This window comes from Drosophila innubila (genome assembly GCF_004354385.1).
Source record: "Drosophila innubila isolate TH190305 chromosome 3L unlocalized genomic scaffold, UK_Dinn_1.0 0_D_3L, whole genome shotgun sequence".
NCBI lineage: Eukaryota > Metazoa > Arthropoda > Insecta > Diptera > Drosophilidae > Drosophila > Drosophila innubila.
In genome coordinates this window covers 3,474,262-3,497,972 of record NW_022995376.1, presented here as the reverse complement: position 1 = coordinate 3,497,972, position 23,711 = coordinate 3,474,262, and the positions used below count along the sequence as shown (strand labels likewise).

Sequence of the window (23,711 nt, the reverse complement as noted above, 5' to 3'; positions counted from 1 at the left end):
AGTTTTTACTGTACTTAGTTAACTAATTCTGATAATTTCCAGAGCCGAAAATTTAAGTCTCGGAATTCGCTATAAAATTACAAACAAAGTTCTTAGTTTCACTCAGATCTTTCTAATTAAATCTTTTTAAAATTTTAAGCTTTGATTTATTTCGTATGTTTCGAACTCTATTTAGAGAGTTTTTACTGTACTTACAGTGTCCTGTGTGGTAATCACATTGAGTGGAGTTGGAAGCAGCTCCACAGTCACAGGCACGACAACCCGCACCCGAATCGAAGCCATAATGATCGGCTTTGCAGCGATCACAGCGTTCGCCGATGACATTCTCATGGCACTTGCATTTGCCCACATAGGGATCACATTCCAGAGTGCCCAGCTCATCGCAGTCACAGGTCTGACAGTTCTTCAGATCGACAGCATCGCCATAGAAACCCGGCGCACAGAGATTACAAGCCATGCCAAAGGTGTTGTTCAGACAACGCAGACATTCGCCAGTTCGCGTATCGCAGGAGCCTTGCTCGCTGGGATTAATGTTGCCAGAGCACTCACAGGGCTTGCAGACATCGCCAGCCGTTTCGGGTGAGCCATAGAAGCCATTGGCACACGCCTCACAACGTGGTCCCGTGTAACCCGGCCGACACTCGCAATGTATCTCATTACCCGACTCGGAAATCTCACAGCCGGTGGCAAAGTTATTGGAATCGAAGGGCAGCGGACAGGCACAGATCATGCAATCATGTGGTGTGCCATGTGTGGCATTGCCATAGTAACCAGCGACACATTCCTCGCAGTGATCACCACGTGTCGAGTGCTGGCAATTGCTGCAAATTCCAGTGGCACAATCACAAGTATCCGCATGTCCATTGCAATCACAGGGCACACAATAACCGCCATAGGGACCATTTTCAATACGGTGATAACCCGGCGCACAATCCTCACATGAGTGTCCACTGTAACCGGGCGGACAATGACAATGCTCCACGGCCAAAAATTGATATTCCCCATGGCTATCTTCATCCTCATCGGCCAGCGTTAAATAGACATCCGAAAGTTGTGTATTCAACGTTTGTTCCCAGTAATTGGCTCTAATAAAGATCTTGGTCAGATCCCGCAGTGCCATCATAAAGTCCGCACGACTTACAGGTTTTCCCGTCTGCGTCATAAAATTACTTTCCACCATTTGTATGCGATTCTTGAACGGCTGATTGCTGCTGGGCTGCTCATAGCTCTGATGCACCAGTAACTGATCCTTGCTCAGCAATATCACATCGGGAGCAACAATGGCCTTGCCCACAAAGCCGGAGGTAAAGTACAGGGTATAGACCAGTTCGCCACCATAAGCCGAGATGTGACTATTCTGATTGAGCAGATAGTCGAGCATTCCAAAGTAGGCGACACGTTGATCTGTCACTTCCCGATTGCTAAAGTCCGCCTCCAATGTTGTCTCATTCACTATCAATTCCGCTTGGCTAACATCCCAGATTTCGAATTCAATGCTCTTCTCCAGGAAATCGGCCGAGTTAATGGACACCTGTTTCATCAGGCTAACGTTGTAGACCCGCAAAAAGGCGCTGTCACAACGCGAGGTCTTGCCAAAGCAGAAGCAAGTGGTGCAACCATCGGGATTTTGGTCCTGCAGATTGTAGGTGCCCTCCACACACTGATCACAGTCCCTGCCCACCACATTCTTCTTGCAGAAGCAGCTGCCATCCATTTTGTCGCACACTTCCAGCTCGGTGCCTGGCTGATGGCAACTACAGCGGTTGCAGCGCGGGAACTCATAGAATCCATTGGCACATCCATCGCAGGCTCGTCCCACGATGTTGTCCCGACACTCGCAGGATCCGTTGAACATGTCGCACTGCTGATTCCCATTGGCAATGCCCATGTAGTTGCAGTTGCACTCCTCGCACCCAATCACCTGATGGAAGCCATATGTATTGGGAGCACATCTGGAATTGGAGTGTTTTCGATTAGTGAGAAGCGATTTGAGAGGGAGCAGTAGAAGGGGGTGGGCGAGGAAGAGAAGGAGCAAGAGGAGATGGAGCAGGTGAAGAGGTAGAGGAGAAGGAAGCTGAGATGGGTGGGTTGTTAGAGGAGACGGAAGGAGGGAGTGGAAATGTGTGGACGAGGGAAGGAGGAAGGAGGAAGGGGGAAGGAGGAATAATAAGGAAGGAGGATGGAGTATGGAGGATGGAGGATGGAGGAAGGAGGAAGGAGGATGGAGGATGGAGGAAGGAGGAAGGAAGGAAGAAGGAAGAAGGAAGAAGGAAGAAAAGGAAAGGAACGAATGAACGGAACGAAGAAGAAATGAAAAGAATGAAAGGAAAAATAATGAAAAGAAATAATGAAACGGAATGAAGAATGAAATAAAAGAAATGAAGAAGAAATGAAGAACAGAATGAAGAATGAAGAATGAAAATGAAAGAACGAACGAAGAACGAAGAAGCGAAAAGAAGAATGAAGAAGGAACGAAAGCGATGAAGTCACGATCTTGATCACTGAAAACGGACGATCGACGAAGAAGATGGCAGGAGGAGAAACGTGGCAGGAAGAAGAAGATGCGAAGAGTACAAGAACAAAGAAGAGGAGGAGCAGGAGTAAAAGGATTAGGCATAGGAAGAGAATAGTAGGAGAGATTGTTGTACAGGAAGAGGATTAGTAGAAGGAGTATCAGAAAAAAATCAGTACGAGGTGGACTTGAAAGAGCGTTACTTACTTATCGCATAGAGCTCCAATGACATTGGTGGGACACTGGCATTCTCCAGTATTTGGCTCGCACATGGCAATGCTCGGACAATCGCAGGCCTTGCAATCGGGGAAACCTACATAAAAAAAAAAAATTTAAATAACAAAATCTTGACAATTTCCCTGAATTGCACACTCCCTTACCAAAATAGCCAGGTCTGCAGGCGGTACACTGTCGTCCAATGACATTATTACGGCACTGACACTGACCACCAAATGGATGGCACTCGAAGCTGGTGGATCCCTCGTAGTCACAGTTACAGGGCAAGGCACCACTGTTGTAGTCGGCGGTCAAGGAGAAGACGGCATTCTTGCAGAAATCGCTGGCATTGTGCGTGATGTGGTAGTGATCTTGACCGCAGTTCTTGATGAACTCCTTGGTCTGATCGAATGTTTCTTCAACAAGCAGATCATCGTTGTACTGATCCACTGGCACCACGACCAAATAGTCCAGCCAAACGCCTTGAGGACGCGAATTCTGCAAAAGCAATCGAAATTTATAAAAATTCTAAAAAGATTCCTTATGTGAATCTCGACAAATAATAATAAAAATGCCAAAACTTGGAATCAAAAATTGAGAATCCAAAACTAGGAAATAACTAGGAAATACTTGGAAATAATGGGCATAATGTTATCAGGATATTAATTTTTAGAAAAAAAGTTAAGTTAAGGAACCAGTATATCTATTTAGAGCTATCTAACAAATAGACATGTCTTCATTAAAATATTGAGACCTTTTTAAAAATTAATATCTTTGTATGAAAGTTTTTCTTAGATGAATTTCCATATAATTCCTAGTTTTATATTTGTACTTCTCACAAAAGTATTAGAAAATGGTTTGAGCTACCTTTTTAACTTAAAGGGTATTTTGAACTATGCATCACTTACCGTCATGGTAAACTTGAAGTCGTCGTCAATATTGAACCATTCATCATCTCCCATAGGTCGGATGACACCACGACATCCCGAGCTAGATGGACAATGTTGTATATCGAATTTGCCATCGTATTGATTCTTGCCCGCGGTCAAAGTGTAGAGCACCTGATACTTGGGATGATTGGGCTGATAGTACTTGATCAGGATGACATAACGGTTCGGGTCGGAGACCTTTGATTCGATGACAATTGAACCATCCTGTCGACTGTCCAAGTGCACGAGCTTAACACGCTCATCGAGGACGGCATAGGGAGGTTTATTGGTGGCAATGCGATCCTCATGATCCGTTTCGAATTCAATTTTCTTGGAATCGGGCACTGAACGGAATTTCGGTGTAGCGCATTTTTTATCGTGGATTACACAGACTGGACTGGGTTTGATGTAGTCAATAGACCATTGTTCCACGGGAATTGCGGTTACCGAAATGATGGGCACACGGAAATCATCATCAGTGTCCGCCTAAGGAAGTAGTAAAGGAAATTCGTGAGGGAATTCGTTGGGGAATGCAGAAAAAGGCACTTACATAAATGGTAACTGGTTGCAAATCATCCTTGTTGATGTAGAAGATCTTTTCGTGTCCATCCTCATCGTTAATGGGCGTGCGACAGATGGTGGAGTAGAGACAGGGATAGAGATACACCGAGGATTGGGTTTCCTCATCCTTGCCCAGCCTGAGGCTCACATCATAGGGCAACGCATAGTTCTTCTCACTGATGTAATCGATTACAATGATATATTGTCCACTTCTCGGCACATCCATCATGTAAATCAGCTCCTTTTGTGTGTTACTCAGCACAGGAATCTCTCCAACATGGCTAACAATCTCCAGATGCTCTGCATCGCTATATAAATCCGTGGGATTGGTCGGCTCATTATTGCTGCCCACAATGAAGGGCACCTTGGCCGGTTCAAAGACATCAACGGAAGCGTATTTGTAATGACGACACAGCTCCATGTTGCCCAGCTCACAGGGATTGGCAATATGGCGTGTTAGAATAGAAGCCTCGTAGTAAGCAGCCGGCAGGAGCACAAAGTAATCAAGCATTACATTCTTATTCGCCTTGGTGGTGAAGATATAACGTCCCGGATCGAGAACAACAGCTGAGGGTTTATTGCCCTTGGGTCCAGCGACGGTGACAAACTCTGGTTCCGTTGTCGGACGCAATAAAACCTTGACGCTGTAAAAGATGGACATGTTGCATAAACAGAAAAACTAGTGGGAATAGGCTATAGTCGAGATCCCGACCATAGAATACTCGTTACTTATGTCAATCTATCAGAGTTGGGTCCATAAGCATTATCATTACTTTTTAATTAGCATTAAAAAAAGTAGTGCTAATGAAATTTCATTTCACTAGCATTGAAAAAAGTAGTGCTAGTGAAAAATTATTTAATTGGCATTAAATTAAAAATTTTTCGTTGGCATTAAGTAATGCCAATGAAAACCCATTTTAATTAGCATTAAAAATAATTTTTTTGGAAATTAAAATAAAATAGAAAAATTTGGAAAATTGTTTTTCCGATATTTTTTCCGATATTTTTTCCGATATTTTTATCCGATATTTTTATCCGATATTTTTATCCGATATTTTTATCCGATATTTTTATCCGATATTTTTATCCGATATTTTTATCCGATATTTTTATCCGATATTTTTATCCGATATTTTTATCCGATATTTTTATCCGATATTTTTATCCGATATTTTTATACGATACTTTTGGGTGCTTGATTTGCCTTAATTATTAATAACTTTGGTTAGCTATTACTGCCGTTCTACCGGTCCGATTTTGCTGCGATTAAGCGGGCTAATAGATAATATTAATAGATAAAGTAAATTACCAGAAATATCGCTTGTCTCTTAGATCTAGGCGCTCACACGGACGGACAAGGCTATATCGACTGGGCTGTTGATGTTAATCAAGAATATATATACTTTATAGGGCCGGAGTTGCCTTCTTCTCCCCCTAATACTAAATTTTTTAAGTTACGGGTAATAATAGGTAACATTAGCTTACTTTTGATCCACCTCCAGTGGATTCTCCGATTGTATCAATATGCTGGCCGTCACATTCTTCTCATTGGAGTTCATGTAGCGTATGACAATGCGATAGACGGAGGACTTGAAGACGGTCAGCTCGTTGCGCACCTCATTCTGAATGTCACTGAATACGGCGTAACCCTTGCTGCTGAAGCCCGGAAAGACCTCATCGTCGTATTGATAACGCACCTGGGCACCCGATGGCTGAGAGCCATCCTCGTACTCGTATTGGAACTGATGCAGAGTGGGGAAGTAGTGGGTCGTCAGGGGTTGGGTGCAGGCACGTCCATTGATGCGTGGATGACACTTGCACTGGCCGGTGACCTTGTCGCATTCACTCTTCCAGGAACCACCCACATCACAGCTACAATCCTTGCAGCCGAACAACGAGGAACCATCCAGGTCAAAGGTGCCATCTCTGCACTCATTACAACGTCGTCCCGTCGTGTGCGGCTTACAATGACAATTTCCCGACTTGGAGGCACAAGTGTCCAGTCCCGAGATGGTGCCATCTATGAAGCAATCACATTCCTGGCAACCCTCTGAATTGCTAATGGTCAGATTCCAGTAAAGCGGTTTGCACTCATTGCAAATTCTGCCCGTCACACGCTCCTTGCATTTACAAAGTTCTCCAACTGGAACCGATCCACAGCCGGCAAACTGATCGATGACACCGGCGGGATCACAATTGCAGTCCTCGCAGGAGGGGAAGTTGTAGAACGTGTCCTTGCATCTCTCACACTGGCGACCATCAAAGTTGGGTTTACTAAAAAGAGGAAATAATATTAAAGATAATGTCTATTTAATTTAAAGTCGAATTTGTTTACCAGAAACAGCCATCCTCATTGCAGGTAACGCCCTCGGAGCCATGCTCATCGCAGTTACAGGCTGTAAAGAATTAAAAGATATATATATATATAATAAGATATAAGATAGAATCAGATATTGGGAAAGAACAGGCTCTTCAAAAAGGAAAAAAAAAGACAAGAGAGAAAAATTATTTCAAGACTTAAAAAACTTTCACAGTACATTAACTTTACAAAAGAAGAATCTTAATTAGAACCCCTAACTTCTTTTCAAAAAAAACAAAAACATCCTTTTTCTATTGGATTAGAATTCCTTTTAAAAAAATTTCCACATTTGATTGATTATTCCTAATAAAACTATAGTAAGTATATTATAATGTCAGAAGTTAACGAAAAATGTGAGCGGAATATATAAAAACAATACCTAATACACAATCTATGGGATTGACTGAGAAATATTTATAAAAATAAGAATTTTTTCATATTAAAAGTTGATTTTAGAGTCTAGAATCTAGACCGATCTTTCCTACGACATTTATATAGTAATATAGTGATACGATTTACATTAACTGTAAACAATAAAACAATACCTAATACACAATCTATGGGATTGACTGAGAAATATTTATAAAATAGGAATATTTTCATTTTAAAAGTTGATTTTAGAGTCTAGAATCTAGACCGATCTTTCCTACGACATTTATAGAGTAATATAGTGATACGATTTACATTAACTGTAGGCTGGATTTATCCGAAAAAAAACAATCTGCTAGATTTGTTGAGATAACTCAAAAAACAATAATGATTTTTATTTCTCCCCCAAAAATTAAGCAATTAGTTTTCATTTAAATATACAGACTTGACTAGATCAATTCAGTTAAGCATCCAGATTAAGACTATATGTGAGTTATATACTTTATGAGTTATAAATGCCGTGATAGCAGTAGCATATCATTTCTTTTTCTTAGGTTTAAACCTTGGATTCAAAGTCTGCTAATATTTCGTCACTAGCGCGAACTGCCGTCCGCTGTGATATTAAGAAGACCAAGATCCTAATTAAACTCACGCAAGCAATCCGGATAGTTGTAGAATCCAGCGCTGCACATGTTGCAAAGTTTTCCAGAGTAATTAATTAGACAGTTGCATTTTCCAGTGTTGTCACAGGTGACGGCGGAGCTGCCGGTGGTGGAGCAGTTGCAGGGCTGACACGAGGGATAATTGTAGAATCCTGGCAAGCAGCGATCGCAACGCGGTCCACCAAATCCTTCACGACAGATGCATTGACCTGTCTGCTTATTGCAAATCTCCGACTCGGTGCCCTGATGATCACAGTCACAGTCTACAAATGGAATGCATTAAGATCTAAGCTTGAGATAGAAGTTTTTGGTTGCTTACAGGTGCAGCTTGGTTCATTGTAGTAGCCATCCTTGCAGCGTTCGCACTGTGCTCCTCCCCAGTTGCTGAGACAGGTGCAATTGCCGGACACCACATCGCAGTCGTTGTTGATCGAACCCAATCGATTGCACTGACAGGCCTTGCACTCGGGAAAACCATAGTAGGACTCGGCACACTCCTTACACAAAGCGCCCGCAAAGTTCGTCTTGCAAGGACAAATGCCATTGACAGCCTCGCAGTTGTAACCATTGGTGCCATTCAGATAACACTCGCACTCACGACACTGCGGATAATTGTAGTAGCTGCAAAGAAGTTGAGCAGAATTACAAGGTTAGAAAGTCAGGAAAGTATATAAAGAAATCAAGAGAGAATTCAAATGAAGAAGAGTTGCAAAGCTCAATGGATATATATTTCTAAAAGCCTATTTATTTATAGAAAGGAAATCTAAATCAAGGTAAATGTTAGACCATAAAAGAAGAAAAAGATCAAGCTTGAAAACGTAAAATTTTCTATAGTAACGTTCAAGATAACCATTATAAAGAGAGCTAAAACTAAGCAAGAATGTTAAAAGGAATTAAGAAAATGATCTGCAGTTTATGAAGTAGAAAGGACAAGTTGTCACAGTTAAGGAAGTATAAATTCCTTTTATAATCTTTATAAATAATACTAAGAAGGTGAAAAATAATTTGGAAAGTTTAAAGGATATACGCTAAGATACTTTCTCCAAGAACTTAATCATGTTTAGAATAACTCGTAGAAAGTTGACAGGATATTCTGGCCTAAAATCTTAATGTGGACGCCTTACCCATAGGCACAGGAGTCACAGTTGGGTGGCTGGAAGGCGGCACGGCATTCGCATTTGCCCGTCTCCTCCTCGCAGTGTCCCGTTGAGTAGGACAGGTCGCAATTACAGGCTGCAAAAAAGGATTAATTTTTATTTCCGCTAAATAAGGAACCTGAGTTGTCGAGCTTACGAGTGCAGACATCTGTTTCATTCCAGTATTTGCCACGAGGACGATAGAACTTGGGCTTGCACTTGTTGCAATTGGTGCCTTCGGTGTTGTGCTGACAATTCTGACAGACGCCGCCGCCATCGTAGTGTCCATGGATGTCCAGGGAGAGACCCTTACGATTCACTTCCTCATCGTATTTGCACTCGTTGCTGTGGCCATGACAATTGCAGGCTGTAAATGTAAAAGAAAAGTATTAGCAATAATACAGGATTAATAATTTTTCATTTAATTCATATTATTGTGTGTGTGAGTAAAATTTAACCACGAATTTGACCCTCTTCTAGTGCGAATTTCGCAAAACGCCGTCTTATCATACGATGAAATTTTCTCAGCTATGTTGTGTTCAAATTTCAGCCTCCTCGGCCTTACCGTTTGGCCTCCACGAATACCAATCAGTCAGTCAGGACAAACAGTTTTTATATATATATAGTTTAAAATTGAAAAGAAACGAAAATTGGAAGCAGGAACTTAAGGACTTACGTTCGCAGTTGAAAGGACGAGCATTTGTGTTCTGACGCCACTTTTTCTGCTCGAAGCCAGGACAACACTGGTTACACTGGATGCCACAGGTTTGATGCTGGCATTGACAGGCGAGAATGCGCACCGGACTATTGGGATCCTTGACGTCACAGGTGTCGGCGTGTCCATTGCACATGCAACGACCGCCAATCGAGATGTCCTTGATCGAGTAGAAGTAACGACGTGTCACCGTCGGATCCTGTCGTGCCACCGACATCAGGTGACCCAAGAGATTCTTTGTACGCAACAAACGAATTCGCACATTTGTGGCACGTGTCCATTCCTGCAACACCGACGAGTTGAAGTAGTTCGTCGACGAGGGACGTCCGTTCAGCAACATCACGGGTATCTCTCCATTCTCCAGCGGCACAATCTTTGAATATTCCGTGGTGCAAATGACATCGTTGTCCTTTGTTATGGGTTTGTACGTGTCCCTGCCAAAGTAGGTTTCACAGTCGGTGGGCGTATCGGAGAAATGTTGCCAGGATGTCCAGGTCTTTCCATAATCCGAGGACTTCTCCAGCGTCCAGAGACCTGGACGCGGGGAGTTACCCATGCGTATGAACAAGTAGGCGACATGGAATTCCTATTAAGTTGAAAATGAGCGGAATTTAAGAGTCAATTAAACATAAATAAGATCTGAGATTTTTCCAAAAGACTCAATGAATCTTCTTTAATGCTAAACTTTGGGTTTATTTTTTTTTCGAAAGGAATTAAATTCCTGATTCATAATATATTTCAGAATCTAGATTCATTTTTTAATTATTTCTTAAATAAAAACTCTAGTTTTCAGTCTTTTCTAACTAGAAATATGATATAATAAAATCTCTATATACATTAAATTATTGTTAATCTGTAATTCAAAGTATGTTTTTTTTATTTAAAAATTTTTTTAAATAAAAACTCAAATTTTCAGTCTTTTCTAACTAGAAATATGAGATATTAAAAGTTCTTTATACATTAAATTATTGTTAAACTGTAATTTAAAGTATGTTTTTTTATTTAAAATTTTTTTAAAATAAAAACTCAAGCTTTCAGTCTTTTCTAGCTAAAAAATGTGAGATAATAAAATCTCTTTATACATTAAATTATTGTTAATCTGTAATTTAAAGTATGTTTTTTTATTTACAAATTTTTTTAAATAAAAACTCAAATTTTCAGTTTTTTCCAACTAGAAATATGAGATAATAAAATCTCTTTATACATAAAATTATTGTTCTTTTTTAAAAAACTGTTTCAATTTTTTCTTAAAGTTCAATTCTTATCTCTATTCTCTCTCTCGCTTAAAGATAAGATGAAGTGATTCAATATTTCTCTATCTTTAACTAAAAATGAGCTTTGCCTTATGTTTTAGGATTTATTTTAGACAATATTTGGAACTTTTCTAACTTTCTTTTATTAGCTAGGACTAAGTTTTTCTAAAATCTTTAAAATCTTTGATATTTATTTATTCCAACTTTTTCCTTTCTTTAAAATTCTCCCTCTATTTAAAACTTGTATCTTAACTTGCAGTTATAGATTTTTTTCTTATAAGAACAAAAATTAGTCTACTCCAAAGCAAAAATTCATTAAAATTTATTAGCGTAGTGTACACACAACACATGTATATTTTTATTTGGGCTTGTGTTAGTGTTTATGTCAATATTTGTGTGTGTGTGTGTGTATCTACTGAGGTTGCATGAGATCATGGAAGAGAATTAACTCCATGCTCTTCTCCAATGTACTAAATTTATCTGCGTTCGCTGAATGTTTGTTTATTTTTTTCTGTTTTCTGTTTGCTTTTTAATTTGAATTCAATTGAAAACGAACCAAACATCATGTGTACATATGTACATATTCACATACATACTCAGTGTGTATATATGTGCGATTGTATACTCGAGATACTGTTTGAGATTTTTGAAATTTTGCGTAAACATATGTAGTTTGGCAGTTGTACAGTTTTTAAGACTAAAGGAAACTTAATTCATTGAGTTTCTGTTGGGATAGAAATTGAAAAATTAAAGAATGAATGAGTTTTAATGGGTTTTACCATTTTATGCACATATCAGGATATGAAATACTTAAAAAAAAATAGTAGTAGTTTCGAATATTACAAAAAAATGTATTCTGTATTAATCTTGAGTTGGAATAACAGCTTTTCAACTATCTTAAGACAAAAAATTATATGAAGATATGGAAATTAAATTCTTTCAAAGAAAATCTTTGTAGCATTTAAGTATTCTTTAAAAAAAAACTCATTCTACACTAATCTTGAGCTGAAAGACATTGATTAAAAGTTTTTTTGACTATCTTAAGCACATAAAATATAAAAATTATATCATATTATACTCGGATTTATCAGGAAAATCTTGTAGGTATCTTTACAGCTAAACTTTTAGCTGTCGTAAGCAATTTATTAATAAGTTGTAGCTCGTTTCTACTTAAGAATTATGTGCAGGCGTTGCATTTTCATATGTTAGATGATCTCATTTCATGCACTCAACCGAGACAACAAGTAATTCAAGTAGAAACATACTAAATGCTATAATTTTGATAGTTTTAAAAGCCTTACAATCCGAGTGTTTCCGTTGCAAGTGCGATAAGACGTTGAGTGACCCCAAAAGTGTTTTTTTTTTCTTATAGAACATTTAAATGATAACTGCGGACTGTGAATTTAATGTATTTAGTAGTGGAAACACTGTTTGCTATCAGCATCAAGAATATTATATGGTACGCATGCTGGAAGACTTCTGAATTCCAACATATTCAGCTGCTTATCGCATTGAAAGAATAAAAAAATGGAAATAAAAGTCAATGCTCTGGAACGGTTTCTAAGCGAGCTTGTAAACTGAGACAACCCGTACATACATACATATACAATACATACAGACAGAACTGATAACCCACAACTCCAAAGGGAACAAGCAAGAAGAAGCAACAGAACAATTCAACAGCTCAGCAAGAATTTTTCGCTTCGTCGTCGATGTCGATGTTGGAGACGTCGAAAATGAAATGAAAACACATTAAAAACGTTAATTTAACGAGCCTGTCTGGGACCTTAACTTGTTTTCAAGCTGAATCCATAGGAACATTGCATTGACTTGTTTTTTCCCTTTTTTTTTTTCTTTTTTTCTTTCTTTTTTGTTTTTGGGCTACACCTTTCTTTCTTGCTGTTTACCTGTTCGAAATCGATGGTCAAATTGACTTCATTGAATTTCATGCCTCGGGACAAGGGCGGACTCTGCCACCAGGCTTCAGTGCCGTCAATGGCATTCTCCGGCGGATGATTCTTATCCGGACTATTGGGATCACAATAGTCGCAGACCTAAAAGAAAAAAAAACACATGTGAAGAAAAATAAAAGCGAAACTTCAGTTTTCGGTTTAAAAATAGTTTTCAAATTTTAATGTTCAACACATGTGGCATAATTTCTGTGTATGTATACTGAAAATTAGAAGGAAAAAAATTATACAAAGATTCCAGTGATCTTTTATATGAGCTGAACATTTAAATTTCAAATAATATTTGTAGATATAATAAAGTTAAATAATATAGTATAATAATAGGAAAATTTTTTGATATGATATTTTTTTTATGAAAACCAAGTTATTTTGAGGTGCCACAGAAATTGGTTTCGTTTTCTGTGACATTAATTAATTGATTTATTTTTTTGGTTTCAAAAACTCCAGGAATTCAGAAATTTAAGCAAAAAAAATATATATTCTTTACAGATATAATTCCATTGAGTTTATTTACTTTTAAGAACAAAAAATATATATTTTTATATTGTTAAAACAATTATTCTTTAAAATTTGTGTTCTACCTGTCCTTGAATAACCGAGTAGTCAATATGATCATTTTCCGTATTTGCACCGACGAGTTTACAATAGAGTTCAGGTCCATCGGTATCCTCGCCACATGTGGCAGTTGCATGAATCTTGCGGCCTGTGGCCAGATTGAAATATGGCGGCGTCAATTCGGCTCCACAAAGTGCGACAAGGAGGCACAGTGCCAAGGCCACGCCCACACGCAGCCCCATTGTGCAACCAACACACACTCTCACACTCAATCACTCACACACACGCACAGCAGCAGTGAATGTCCTTTTTTAATCTCACTTCCGGTTCACAGTCTTTCTTCTATGTATTCCACTTTCTTATCTTTACCACTGTTCTTATTTCACTTTATTGTTTTCGTTTTTGATTCTTTTTCTTTTGTCTTTTTTATTCAGAGCCCATCCAACCGCACTGGATGGCTCGTCGCGAGCAACTGAACTTCATCCAGCGAGCAGTTTTCCTCGGTACCCCAAAAAAGATTCAGAAACAAATGTGTCTGCACTTAAAACTGATGGATTCGTCGACTGTCGACTGTTCGGCTCACACGAACACACGAACAGCCAAACGTCTGTCGGCTTTCGGCGATCCCGGCCCATTTATTACTTCATCACTCAGCTCAGAGACGGCGGCGAAGACGATGGAGATAACGATATTCAGCGCGTTTGTTTTGCTTGCGTTCTTCGTTCATTTCAAGTTTCTAATGCTCTCTCTCGCACTCTCCCAATGAGCGCTCTCTCTCCCTGCAGACAGAATGCCGGCTGATTTTCGTTGTTGCTTGCAATTGATTTACAGAAACTGGTTGCTCACACAATAATAATAATTGAGATAAAACAAGTGTTAGATTAACCTTTAACCTAATATGTATTGTTAATTGCAAATAATAAATCCTCGTGCTTATTAACACTTGATGGTATCGATACCTTTCGATCAGCTGCTTCTGCTTTGTTGTCGCCATTTTAGAGCAACAGTTGTGCAACAGTTGATTCAAAATTTATATCCTGCCGATCAACTTGCCTTCAGTATATGGCAAAGAGAATTATACTTTACAACAAGCTCAGCAAGTAAATTAATTCCCAGCAAACGCAGAGCAAAGCTACACTCAATAATAAAATATTCATAAAATTTTAGGAAAATGTGATTTATTACCTAAAACATAAATTTTAGGTAATGATTGCCTTAATCTAGGTAATTTTACTTAAAATAACCCATTTTATGTCATAAATTTGTAGGTATGTAATAACTCAAAAATTAGGCTATTTTCCTAAAACATATTTGTCTTATTTAAACATGCTTAATTAGATTGTGCTATAAATTGATCAAGATTGAAAGAACTTTTCAGATATAATTAAACGACTTTCTACTTGTTACACTAGGAAACAAATAAATAAATATAAAATATAAAAATATAAGACATATTCAAAACCCATTAAATAAGTGATTGAGGAAACGACCATAAGAATTTATTCCTTTAAATTTGAGAACATCTGAAAAAACCTACTTATAATTACGTAAGTACACTCAGAAATGTAGGAAATTTTCGATTGGTTGGCTGCTCAGAAGTCTTTCTGCATTTTACGGCGAATTGACTTTAAGAATGACAAAATCCCGACTTGGAGGCACAAGTGCCTAGTCCCAAGATGGTGCCATCTATGAAGCAATCACATTACTGGCAACCCTCTGAATTGCTAATGGTCAGATTCCATTGAAACTAGATCACTATTGCGGTCCTTGCAGGACGGAAAGTTGTAGAACGGCTCCTTGCATCTGTCACATTGGCGACCATCGAAATTGGGTTTACTAAAAAGAGGAAATAATATTAAAGATAATGTCTATTTAATTTAAAGTCGGATTTGTTTACCAGAAACAGCCATCCTCATTGCAGGTAACGCCCTCGGAGCCATGTTCATCGCAGTTACAGGCTGTAAAGGATTAAAACACACTTTAAACACTTTCTTCATAGTCATAGTAGTTAAACGGAATGAAAATGGCTGCTAATGAAAGTAAAAAGCCAGATGAAGAAATGATCATCAGTACTCCGAAAATTTAATACTCTTGCAGAATGCAGTGAATTCTCAAAAGCAATACACGTAATTTTTTTAAAGTACTTTTATATAAGTGGCACAAGGGTTATTAATATAATATAACTTGGTTATTCCACGATAATATATATTTAGAAAATATTTTGAAATATATAAATTTAATGTTGTTGGTTTGATCAAACTATGTGTTTTCTCAGGGTAACATGTGTATTTCGGGATGACATTAATAGCATTACTATCGTCTTCATCATCACTTTTTGGTTTCGAATCTCTAAGGAGATTTTCCCGTTGCATGTTGTAACCCAAGCAGGTCATTGCTAACAATCTATCTAACTATCTAACATATCTCCACTTTAACCAAAGCCATACTTATGGAGACGTATAATGGGATTCTTGTATTGATAGCAGCATGTTTTTTATGTCCTTCAAAGCTCACCGTCCTTCAATTTTATCTGGCTGTAATTATTGGTTTTTTTAGACTCGTCGTTTTTTCGTGGGATAGCCTTTTACACTCATCTAAATCTCTTATAACACTCACGCAAGCAATACGGATAGTTATAGTATCCAGCGCTGCACATGTTGCACTGTTTTCCAGAATAATTGATCAGACAGTTACATTGGCCGGTATTATCACAGGAACTGTTGGAACTGCCCATGCTGGAACAGTTGCAGGGCTGGCACGTAGGATATTTGTAGAGGCTGAAAAGAGATGAGCAGGATTTCAGATGTAAGGAGAACTTTGCTAGACATGAGAAAGCTGAGAGTATGTAAGTTGAACAACTTTCATAAATAAATATCAGATGACAGCTAGAGATCTTCTTCAAATGAGGCTAAAATTGGTAATTATGTGGGAAAGAATGTGAAGAACTCCTAACTTCTCACAAAGGTTTTTAGACTCTGACGATAAAAGGAGAAATATAAAAAATAAATAAAAAATTCGGAGATAATACATTTTTTTTTATAAAGATTGAAAGTAAAGATCATTCCTTCAAAAATGCAGTCTAGAAGTCCATCCCATGTGACGGAGAGAAGAATAAACCCAATAAATAATTTGAATAAAATATATATCGCAGTTCACAGTTTAGTTCGGTTGCGGAATATCTAAGAAAAGAAGACTTCAATAAAGACAGAAAAATACTTATGGTTAAATAACTGAATAGATACCGCAGTAGCACAAATTTTTACCCTATTGTGCAAGCACTTTGGGATATTGAGTCTACAACACTTAAAGAGACGTCTTACCTATAGCAGTCTGAAAAAGAAAAGGATTGAGATCTAAATTTGAGATAGAAGTTTTTGGTTGCTTACTGGTGCAGCTTGGTTTATTGTAGTAGCCATCCTTGCAACGTTCGCACTGAGCTCCTTCCCAGTTGCTGTGGCAGGTGCAGTTGCCAGAAATCACATCGCATTCGTTGTTGATGGAGCCGAAAGGATTGCACTGACATTCCTTGCACTCGGGAAAACCATAGTAGGTCTTCAGACAGTCCTTACACAAACGGCCAGCAAAGGGTGTCTTGCAGGGACAAAAACCGTAGAGAGTCTCACAGTATTCACCCCCGGTGCCTTTCAAATAACACTCGCACTCCCGACACTCCGGATAATTGTAGTAGCTGCAAAGAATTAAGGGAGATTCGCAAGATGAGCAAGTGAGGAAGAGAATTCCAATGAAGAAGAGTTGCAATATCTCAATGGATATATATTTCTAAAAGCCTATTTATTTATAGAAAGGAAATCTAAATCAAGGTAAATGTTAGACCATGAAAGAAAAAAAAGATCAAGCTTGAAAACGTAAAATTTTCTATAGTAACTTTCAAGATAACCATTATAATGACAGCTGAAACTAATCAATAATGTTAAAAGGTAGTAAGAAAATTATCTGAAGTTTATGAAATAGACAGGACAAGTAAGATTTCACAGTTTAGGAAGTATAAATTCCTTTTATAATCTTTATAAATAATGCTAAGAATGTGAGAACTAATTGGAAAAGTTCAAAGGATATAAGCTAAGATACTGTCTCCAAGAACTTTATCATGTCTAGAATAACTTGTAGAAAGTTGCAGGATATTCTGGCCTAAAATCTTAACGTGGACGCCTTACCCATAGGCACAGGAGTCACAGTTGGGTGGCTGGAAGGCGGCACGGCATTCGCATTTGCCCGTCTCCTCCTCGCAGTGTCCCGTTGAGTAGGACAGGTCGCAATTGCAGGCTGTAAGAGAGGATCAATTTATAGTTCTTCTATATAATGTACATGAATTGTGTAGCTTACGAGTGCAGACATCTGTTTCATTCCAGTATTTGCCACGAGGACGATAGAACTTGGGCTTGCACTTGTTGCAATTGGTGCCTTCGGTGTTGTGCTGACAATTCTGACAGACGCCGCCGCCATCGTAGTGTCCATGGATGTCCAGGGAGAGACCCTTGCGATTCACTTCCTCATCGTATTTGCACTCGTTGCTGTGGCCATGACAATTGCAGGCTGTAAATGTAAAGGAAAGTATTAGCAATAATACAGGATTAATAACTTTTCATTTAATTTATATTATTGTGTGTGTGAGTAAATTTTAACCACGAATTTGACCCCCTTCTAGTGCGAATTTCGCAAAACGCCGTCTTATCACACAATGAAATTTTCTCAGCTATGTTGTGTCCAAATTTCATCCTCGGCCTTACCGTTTGTCCTCCACGAATACCAATCAGTCAGTCAGGACAAACAGTTTTGCATATATAGATTTAAATCGCAAAGGAACGAAAATTGGATGCAGGAACTTTAGGACTTACTTTCGCAGCTGAAAGGACGAGCAGTTGTGTTTGTGGCAGTTGCATGAACACAAAGTGCGACAAGGAGGCACAGTGCCAAGGTCACGCCCACACGCAGCCCCATTGGGCACCCAACACACACACTCACAGCAGCAATGAATGACCTTTTTTAATCGCACTTCCGGTTCACAGTCTTTCTTCTATGTATGCCACTTTCTTATCTTTGTGACTGTTCTTATTTCACTTTATTGTAATCGTTTTCGATTCTTTTCCTTTTGTCTTTTTTATTCAGAGCCCATCCAACCGCACTGGATGGCTCGTCGCGAGCAACTGAACTTCATCCAGCGAGCAGTTTTCCTCGGTACCCCAAAAAAGATTCAGAAACAAATGTGTCTGCACTTAAAACTGATGGATTCGTCGTCTGTCGACTGTTCGGCTCACACGAACAGACGAACAGCCGAACGTCTGTCGAGTGTCGGCGATCCCGGCCCATTTATTACTTCATCACTCAGCTGAGTAGCGGCGACGACGAAGACGGAGATAACGCTTTTTTTTATCACCTTTGTTTTGCTTGCGTTGTTCGTTCATTTCCAGTTTCTAACGTTCGCTCTCTCGCACTCTCCAGCGCTCTCTCTCTCTCTCTGCAGTCAGAATGCCGGCCGGCTTTGTTTTGTTTGCAGTTGAGTAAGATACTGGTTGTTCACGTGATAATAATTAAGATTGTGCCAGAGAGTGAGTTTAATTTTTGTCTTGGAGATAAGCTTAAATAAAAATCTAATGTTAATTGCAATTGCAACGATGTTAATTGCTTATTAACACTTGATGGCATCGATACCTTTCGATCAGCAGCTTCTGTAATGTTGCCGCAATTTTAGAGCCAGAGTTGTGCAACAAGTGATTGAAAACGGATGTCCTAGTGCGGTGGTAATTCATTTAATTAATATCGGTATATATACACTGCAGATTAACTAACATCGGGAATATGTCAAAGAATACTTCAGTGTGCAACAACAAACAAACAGGAAGTGAATTAATTCCCAACTAAAACAGATCATTTCCATATTCACTTTTTGGTGTTCAACTTCTTGTATGTGTGTGTGTGTATTAATGAGCAGTGCTAAAATTACGTTATAATAACAGTGTGCTAATAAGAAATCCTGTAAACGCAAAATTCTGTTATGTGTGCAGGCTAAGTCTCTGTTAATGAGCAGTGTTAATAACAGACCGCCAATAAGAAATGCTGTTATTTGATATATTATAGAAAAGGAAGGTTAGAGTAGCAGTAATCGGAAAAAAATGAAGTTTTGCGCGATTTTACACAACTTTTAATAAATATACAAATAAAGTGTTATTTAACAGAAGTAATTGCAATGAAAAGTGGTTGTTTGTTATTTATGCATTAGCAAAAGTTGCTGCAGCTAATTGAATATAGTGTGTGTGTGCGAATTAACTGTGCTGAAGGTGAATAACGGCTTAAATTCGCGATTCTCGCTGATGCTTGACCAAAACGCGAAAACGAAACTCAACCTACAATCACCTGGAAAAAACAACTTGAAGTTTATTGCTAGAGCTATTAAAAAACACCAAAGAAACTGTTAAAGTTGCCAGTGAATTGCTTTGAAAATCACGATCACATACAAAAAAAAAACGGTAAAATTCATGACCAATGCAGCGACAGCGCAGTTGCAGCGACGCGACGCAGCGGCAACTTGTTGACAACGTAGTTGTTGTAATTGCAGCCTGATTCTATAGAGGAAACTGGTTGGCAAAGCACTGAATGGAACTTTTGAAATGACAAAAAAACTACAAAATATATAATCGCACTGATAAAGTCGGTTTTTGGCCTCAATTTCGGCTCGTTTATTGTGCAGCAGCCACACTGTGCAGGCGGTTTTCTATGGATGCAAACGAGTTCTGATGACGTAACAAGCTTGCTGTCGACGTCGCAGTCGCCGTCGCCGTCGACGTTGACGTCTACGTCGATGCTGAAGTTGATGCTGTTTCTTTTGCCATTCACGCGAATTTTTATGTACCTTAAAACTGCTTTGCCGAAAATATGCAAATAGATTTATTAATGCATGTGCACACAAATACATGCAGATATTCACATATGATAAATTGCTTGCAACATCAACAAGAAGTTCTTGATTTAAACTGTATGCTGGCTGCGCACAGTGGTTGAGATAACTGAAAACAGTGAATTAATAAATGAAAATACATAGATCATTAAAGCATGCATGTGATAAGTTAATTTGGATTATACATTAAAACAAAATTATAATTATATTTTTTATTACCGAACCCATAAAATTAAATTAATTATTATTTTCCATTTTATTTGAGTACCATGCAACATATCATCTAAATTACTTAATATTAATGTGACTATATGTTTTTTGATCGAATAGATAAACTAATATAATGGTGATAATATTATTATTATACTACTACGAAATTGGGTATACCTATTAAATTAAGATTTTACTGAAATAAAATTAACTTTTATTGGATGCTTTTTTCTACTCAAAAACTGTTTTCTAATATGTTATTTAACTAGCGAAAGGTTTTTGCTTATTTGACAATTTCACTCAATATATTTGATTGTTGTACCACTGTGCAGCGCAGTCAGCGTTGGCGTTGGCGTCGTCGTCGTCGTCGTTGTCGTTCACCTGGTCGCACGTCGTTTCATTTATTTATTCGCAGCTGTATTTTTGATTTCGCGTTCAATTTGGTTCTAAGTCTCGTCGCGTTTGCATCGACGCAATTTATCGTCATGGTGCTGTTGAAAGTGATCAAATATCTAGTGGGTTAGTGTGGCAGTCTGTCTGTATCTGTATCTATAACTGTAACTGTAACTGTATCTCTAACTGATCTATCATATCTATCATTATAGGCTGCGTTGTGCGTGTCTGCAATGAGCTGTCCCAGAACATGAATTCACTTAACAAAATGTTTAAATATCATTTACTCGAGGCGAATTAGTTATGAAATTAAAACTATATACTAGCTAATACATATGTACCTGTGCACACACCTATATATTTTATACAATACAATATAATTTTTTACACATCTAGCAAAGATGCTAATTAAATATCTTTTTGTTTGTCATTCAATTAATTTGTTGCCTAGACTTCATTGATATTTCGAAGAGCTTGAAAAGGAAAACAAAAGTGCGAGACAAGTTTAACCTTCTGCCACATCGACTTGTTGCAGTGCCACAAGCTAAAGTCGTGTTGCATGTTGCACAATTAACGATTGCTATTAAAAACTCTATTAATTGCTTTCGATTTCAGCTAGAGTCTCTAGAATTTGGCAATTTTTAACAAGTAATCGTATGTTGATATCCATAATACCTATAATTATCAATACATATAGCATAGTTAAACTGTATACTAGACTATAGATTATTAACAAGGTTTATTTGTTGTAAGTAAACAAAGTTTTTCATATTTAAACTTCATAAATAATGCCAATTAGCATGGCAAGTTTAAAAACAAAATTTTAGAGAAAAATAGCTAGCTTGAAAAATGTTTAGACAAGTTTTACTTAATTGTTTTTACAATGTCAAATATAAACAGCTTGTAAATTAAATGAAACTTAGTTTTTAAAATTTTTGACGCCTAAATTAAGATTTTTGTCTAAAAATTAAAATTTTTATTTTAGGAATTTATTGAGAAACAAAAATAATTTTTTGATATCACTGCATAAACTATTTAGTCCAAGAGCTGTTTTACAGTATTGGTTCCATCTCCCAAAATAAGTCAATGAAGTAATTGTTATTATTATTATGGCTTTTATTCTTAACATATAATTGAACATTCTTCAAATAAATTGATTATTCATTACGTATAATTGTTTTGCCAAAGTTAAGTACACTACTGACAAAGCTTAGCATCGATGTGATCATGCCATGAGCATGTTTGGAACTCTTAGTGGTATCTTCACCATTTCTGTTTATCTTATTCCGATTCTTTTCGCCGAGTTTCGTTGGAGTTTGTATTTCAGCACTGCTAAAAATCCGTTCGACATTGGGAATAAACGGCTTACGATCGAGTTCAGAGCTGATTTCATTAATACGATCATCTTCACTGCTAAAATCGTCCAAAGGAAGTGCTTGTACTAAAAAAGAATTACTTGAGTTACATTTATAAATTTATTAGATTTTTAAAGCTTACCAAGCGCACAGCAGATAAGAAATACTGATAAGAACTTGGCTAGAAACATTGTCAACACTTGACCCAAAACAACTGAATTGAAACTGAACGAATCTTGAACTTTATAAGTGACAATCTACGTGATTTTTGACGGAATTCAATAGGAACCAACTTATTGCACGTTTTACCAAAATAATTGTTTTATTTTAAACTCAAAAACATGATTAATATTAACTATGATGTATAAGTAAACACGCATTAGGTTAGCATCTTGCATAATTCATTAGTCATAAGTTGATTAAAAGTCCCTATAGATATTTTATTCATAGGATCTTTCAGTCAGCCCCGGGTATAAATCCCAGGCATTATCCAATTCAGCATCTGCATCACGTTCATCTGGTACTGGAGGCCATGAGTACGAAATGGCAACCATTCCCAAGCAAATTACTGTAAGAATATGTACATCTAAAATAAGCCTAGACACTTTTTTTAATCTCGTCGACTAACCCAAAATTAGTGTAAGGCGCATTAAAAAAAATCCCCGTTTGGCTCAGTTGCTTTAAGCGGCTAAACTGCGAAAGTTTTAGAATATTTCATAGATTTTATATCTAACAACAAGGCGAAACTAATTCTACAAACGTGACAGTGTAGACGAAATTTTCAGCTGATTTAATTAATATTGATCGCTGTACTCAATACATTTTTGGTCGAGTACATAAAGTTTACAAGGGCTGCAAATATAATAAAAAAATTGAGAAAATAACAAATACAAAATTTCAAAAGTAGCGGACAAAAATAAAATATATTAAATTTGATTTACAATTAAAAGTGAGACTGTGAAATTTACAAATTTAAATTATTATTTGAGAACTGAGAAGATCAGAAGTTTGGTTCAGTTTTTAGGCATTAAAAAAGTATTTATACATTTTTGTACATTTTTATTTTTATTTTTAAAAAAATTGTATTTGATTTCGTAGCGTTTTTAGCATTCAGTCTTTTTCGTGACCGTAGAAAATAGTCCAACGTTCGTTTGAGGACGATTCCTCGCATAAATATGTCTCCAATGAGCAATAGACGTCACTGTAATCACTCATCACTATAAGTAGCAATTTATAATTAGTCTCTCAACACAAAATATTATATGTAATTACCCATTTGTTTGCGACAACTTGCAATTAACATATGACATAAGGATGCGTATTTACGTATACAGCCAGCTTCCTCTTCCCACAGACAGATGGCGCTAGTTTCAGTCACATTTTTGCAGGAGCTCTCCAAGGCACAAGTTTTCACATTTGTTGCACCATCAGCTTTCACTACTGTAAATCATTATTTAGTTAACTGATTAGTTGACAATGGCTTTTTAAATCTCTTACTGAAGCATAAGCTTAATATTAAAGCAACAATTAAACGGATATGCATTGTAATTAAAATTTTATCAAACACTAACGTACTATATAAAACGCAATGCGGTACTAAAGT

The 23,711-nt window shown here is 37.5% G+C and overlaps 5 protein-coding genes across 5 annotated transcripts in view; 1 reads left to right on the top strand and 4 right to left on the bottom strand.

Annotated features, from left to right (window-relative positions):
- Positions 1–18,474, bottom strand: part of LOC117786253 (laminin subunit alpha) — a 29,540-nt gene extending 11,066 nt beyond the window's left edge. Inside the window, exons 1-15 of the mRNA XM_034624408.1 lie at positions 18,237–18,474; positions 13,264–13,543; positions 12,620–12,766; positions 9,421–10,045; positions 8,902–9,111; positions 8,733–8,841; positions 7,928–8,229; positions 7,599–7,871; positions 6,554–6,614; positions 5,704–6,492; positions 4,208–4,862; positions 3,637–4,143; positions 2,893–3,226; positions 2,720–2,825; positions 196–1,952 (exon numbers count right to left, since the gene is read on the bottom strand). Coding sequence (XP_034480299.1) covers positions 196–1,952; positions 2,720–2,825; positions 2,893–3,226; positions 3,637–4,143; positions 4,208–4,862; positions 5,704–6,492; positions 6,554–6,614; positions 7,599–7,871; positions 7,928–8,229; positions 8,733–8,841; positions 8,902–9,111; positions 9,421–10,045; positions 12,620–12,766; positions 13,264–13,479 — 6,091 coding nt within the window. The 5' untranslated portion in view covers positions 13,480–13,543; positions 18,237–18,474. The remainder of the gene's footprint in view (positions 1–195; positions 1,953–2,719; positions 2,826–2,892; positions 3,227–3,636; positions 4,144–4,207; positions 4,863–5,703; positions 6,493–6,553; positions 6,615–7,598; positions 7,872–7,927; positions 8,230–8,732; positions 8,842–8,901; positions 9,112–9,420; positions 10,046–12,619; positions 12,767–13,263; positions 13,544–18,236) is intronic.
- LOC117786254 (laminin subunit alpha-like) lies at positions 14,708–18,211 on the bottom strand. Its single transcript, XM_034624409.1, has 8 exons — positions 18,094–18,211; positions 17,582–17,791; positions 17,413–17,521; positions 16,624–16,925; positions 16,558–16,567; positions 15,854–16,014; positions 15,135–15,195; positions 14,708–15,073 (listed from the first exon to the last, which is right to left on the bottom strand). Exons 1-8 carry the CDS (start codon positions 18,194–18,196, stop codon positions 14,962–14,964), a joined length of 1,068 nt encoding a protein of 355 aa, XP_034480300.1. The 5' UTR covers positions 18,197–18,211; the 3' UTR covers positions 14,708–14,961.
- Positions 18,475–20,796: 2,322 nt separating the features above from the next.
- Positions 20,797–21,166, top strand: LOC117787937. The gene is made up of 2 exons (XM_034626575.1): positions 20,797–20,879; positions 20,966–21,166. Exons 1-2 carry the CDS (start codon positions 20,846–20,848, stop codon positions 21,052–21,054), a joined length of 123 nt encoding a protein of 40 aa, XP_034482466.1. The 5' UTR covers positions 20,797–20,845; the 3' UTR covers positions 21,055–21,166.
- Positions 21,167–21,848: 682 nt separating this feature from the next.
- Positions 21,849–22,844, bottom strand: LOC117787611. Its single transcript, XM_034626182.1, has 3 exons — positions 22,737–22,844; positions 22,251–22,676; positions 21,849–22,194 (listed from the first exon to the last, which is right to left on the bottom strand). Exons 2-3 carry the CDS (start codon positions 22,297–22,299, stop codon positions 21,911–21,913), a joined length of 333 nt encoding a protein of 110 aa, XP_034482073.1. The 5' UTR covers positions 22,300–22,676; positions 22,737–22,844; the 3' UTR covers positions 21,849–21,910.
- A 341-nt stretch (positions 22,845–23,185) lies between these two features.
- On the bottom strand, positions 23,186–23,685 carry LOC117788195. Its single transcript, XM_034626872.1, has 3 exons — positions 23,606–23,685; positions 23,381–23,548; positions 23,186–23,325 (listed from the first exon to the last, which is right to left on the bottom strand). The coding sequence occupies exons 1-3, from the start codon at positions 23,649–23,651 to the stop codon at positions 23,219–23,221; spliced, it is 321 nt and encodes a 106-aa protein (XP_034482763.1). The 5' UTR covers positions 23,652–23,685; the 3' UTR covers positions 23,186–23,218.
- Positions 23,686–23,711: the final 26 nt, after the last annotated feature.

Coding starts and splice junctions, on each gene's coding strand:
- LOC117786254 (XM_034624409.1), bottom strand. CDS start 18,196: ATGGGGCTGCGTGTGGGCGTGACCTTGGCACTGTGCCTCCTTGTCGCA. Junction 17,522..17,581: donor TGAAACAGATGTCTGCACTC/GTAAGCTACACA, acceptor CCTCTCTTACAG/CCTGCAATTGCGACCTGTCC. Junction 15,074..15,134: donor AATGAGGATGGCTGTTTCTG/GTAAACAAATCC, acceptor TCCTCTTTTTAG/TAAACCCAATTTCGATGGTC.
- LOC117787937 (XM_034626575.1), top strand. CDS start 20,846: ATGGTGCTGTTGAAAGTGATCAAATATCTAGTGG. Junction 20,880..20,965: donor AGTGATCAAATATCTAGTGG/GTTAGTGTGGCA, acceptor CTATCATTATAG/GCTGCGTTGTGCGTGTCTGC.
- LOC117787611 (XM_034626182.1), bottom strand. CDS start 22,299: ATGTTTCTAGCCAAGTTCTTATCAGTATTTCTTATCTGCTGTGCGCTT. Junction 22,195..22,250: donor TCTTATCTGCTGTGCGCTTG/GTAAGCTTTAAA, acceptor ATTCTTTTTTAG/TACAAGCACTTCCTTTGGAC.
- LOC117788195 (XM_034626872.1), bottom strand. CDS start 23,651: ATGCATATCCGTTTAATTGTTGCTTTAATATTAAGCTTATGCTTCA. Junction 23,549..23,605: donor AATATTAAGCTTATGCTTCA/GTAAGAGATTTA, acceptor AATGATTTACAG/TAGTGAAAGCTGATGGTGCA. Junction 23,326..23,380: donor AAGTTGTCGCAAACAAATGG/GTAATTACATAT, acceptor TGCTACTTATAG/TGATGAGTGATTACAGTGAC.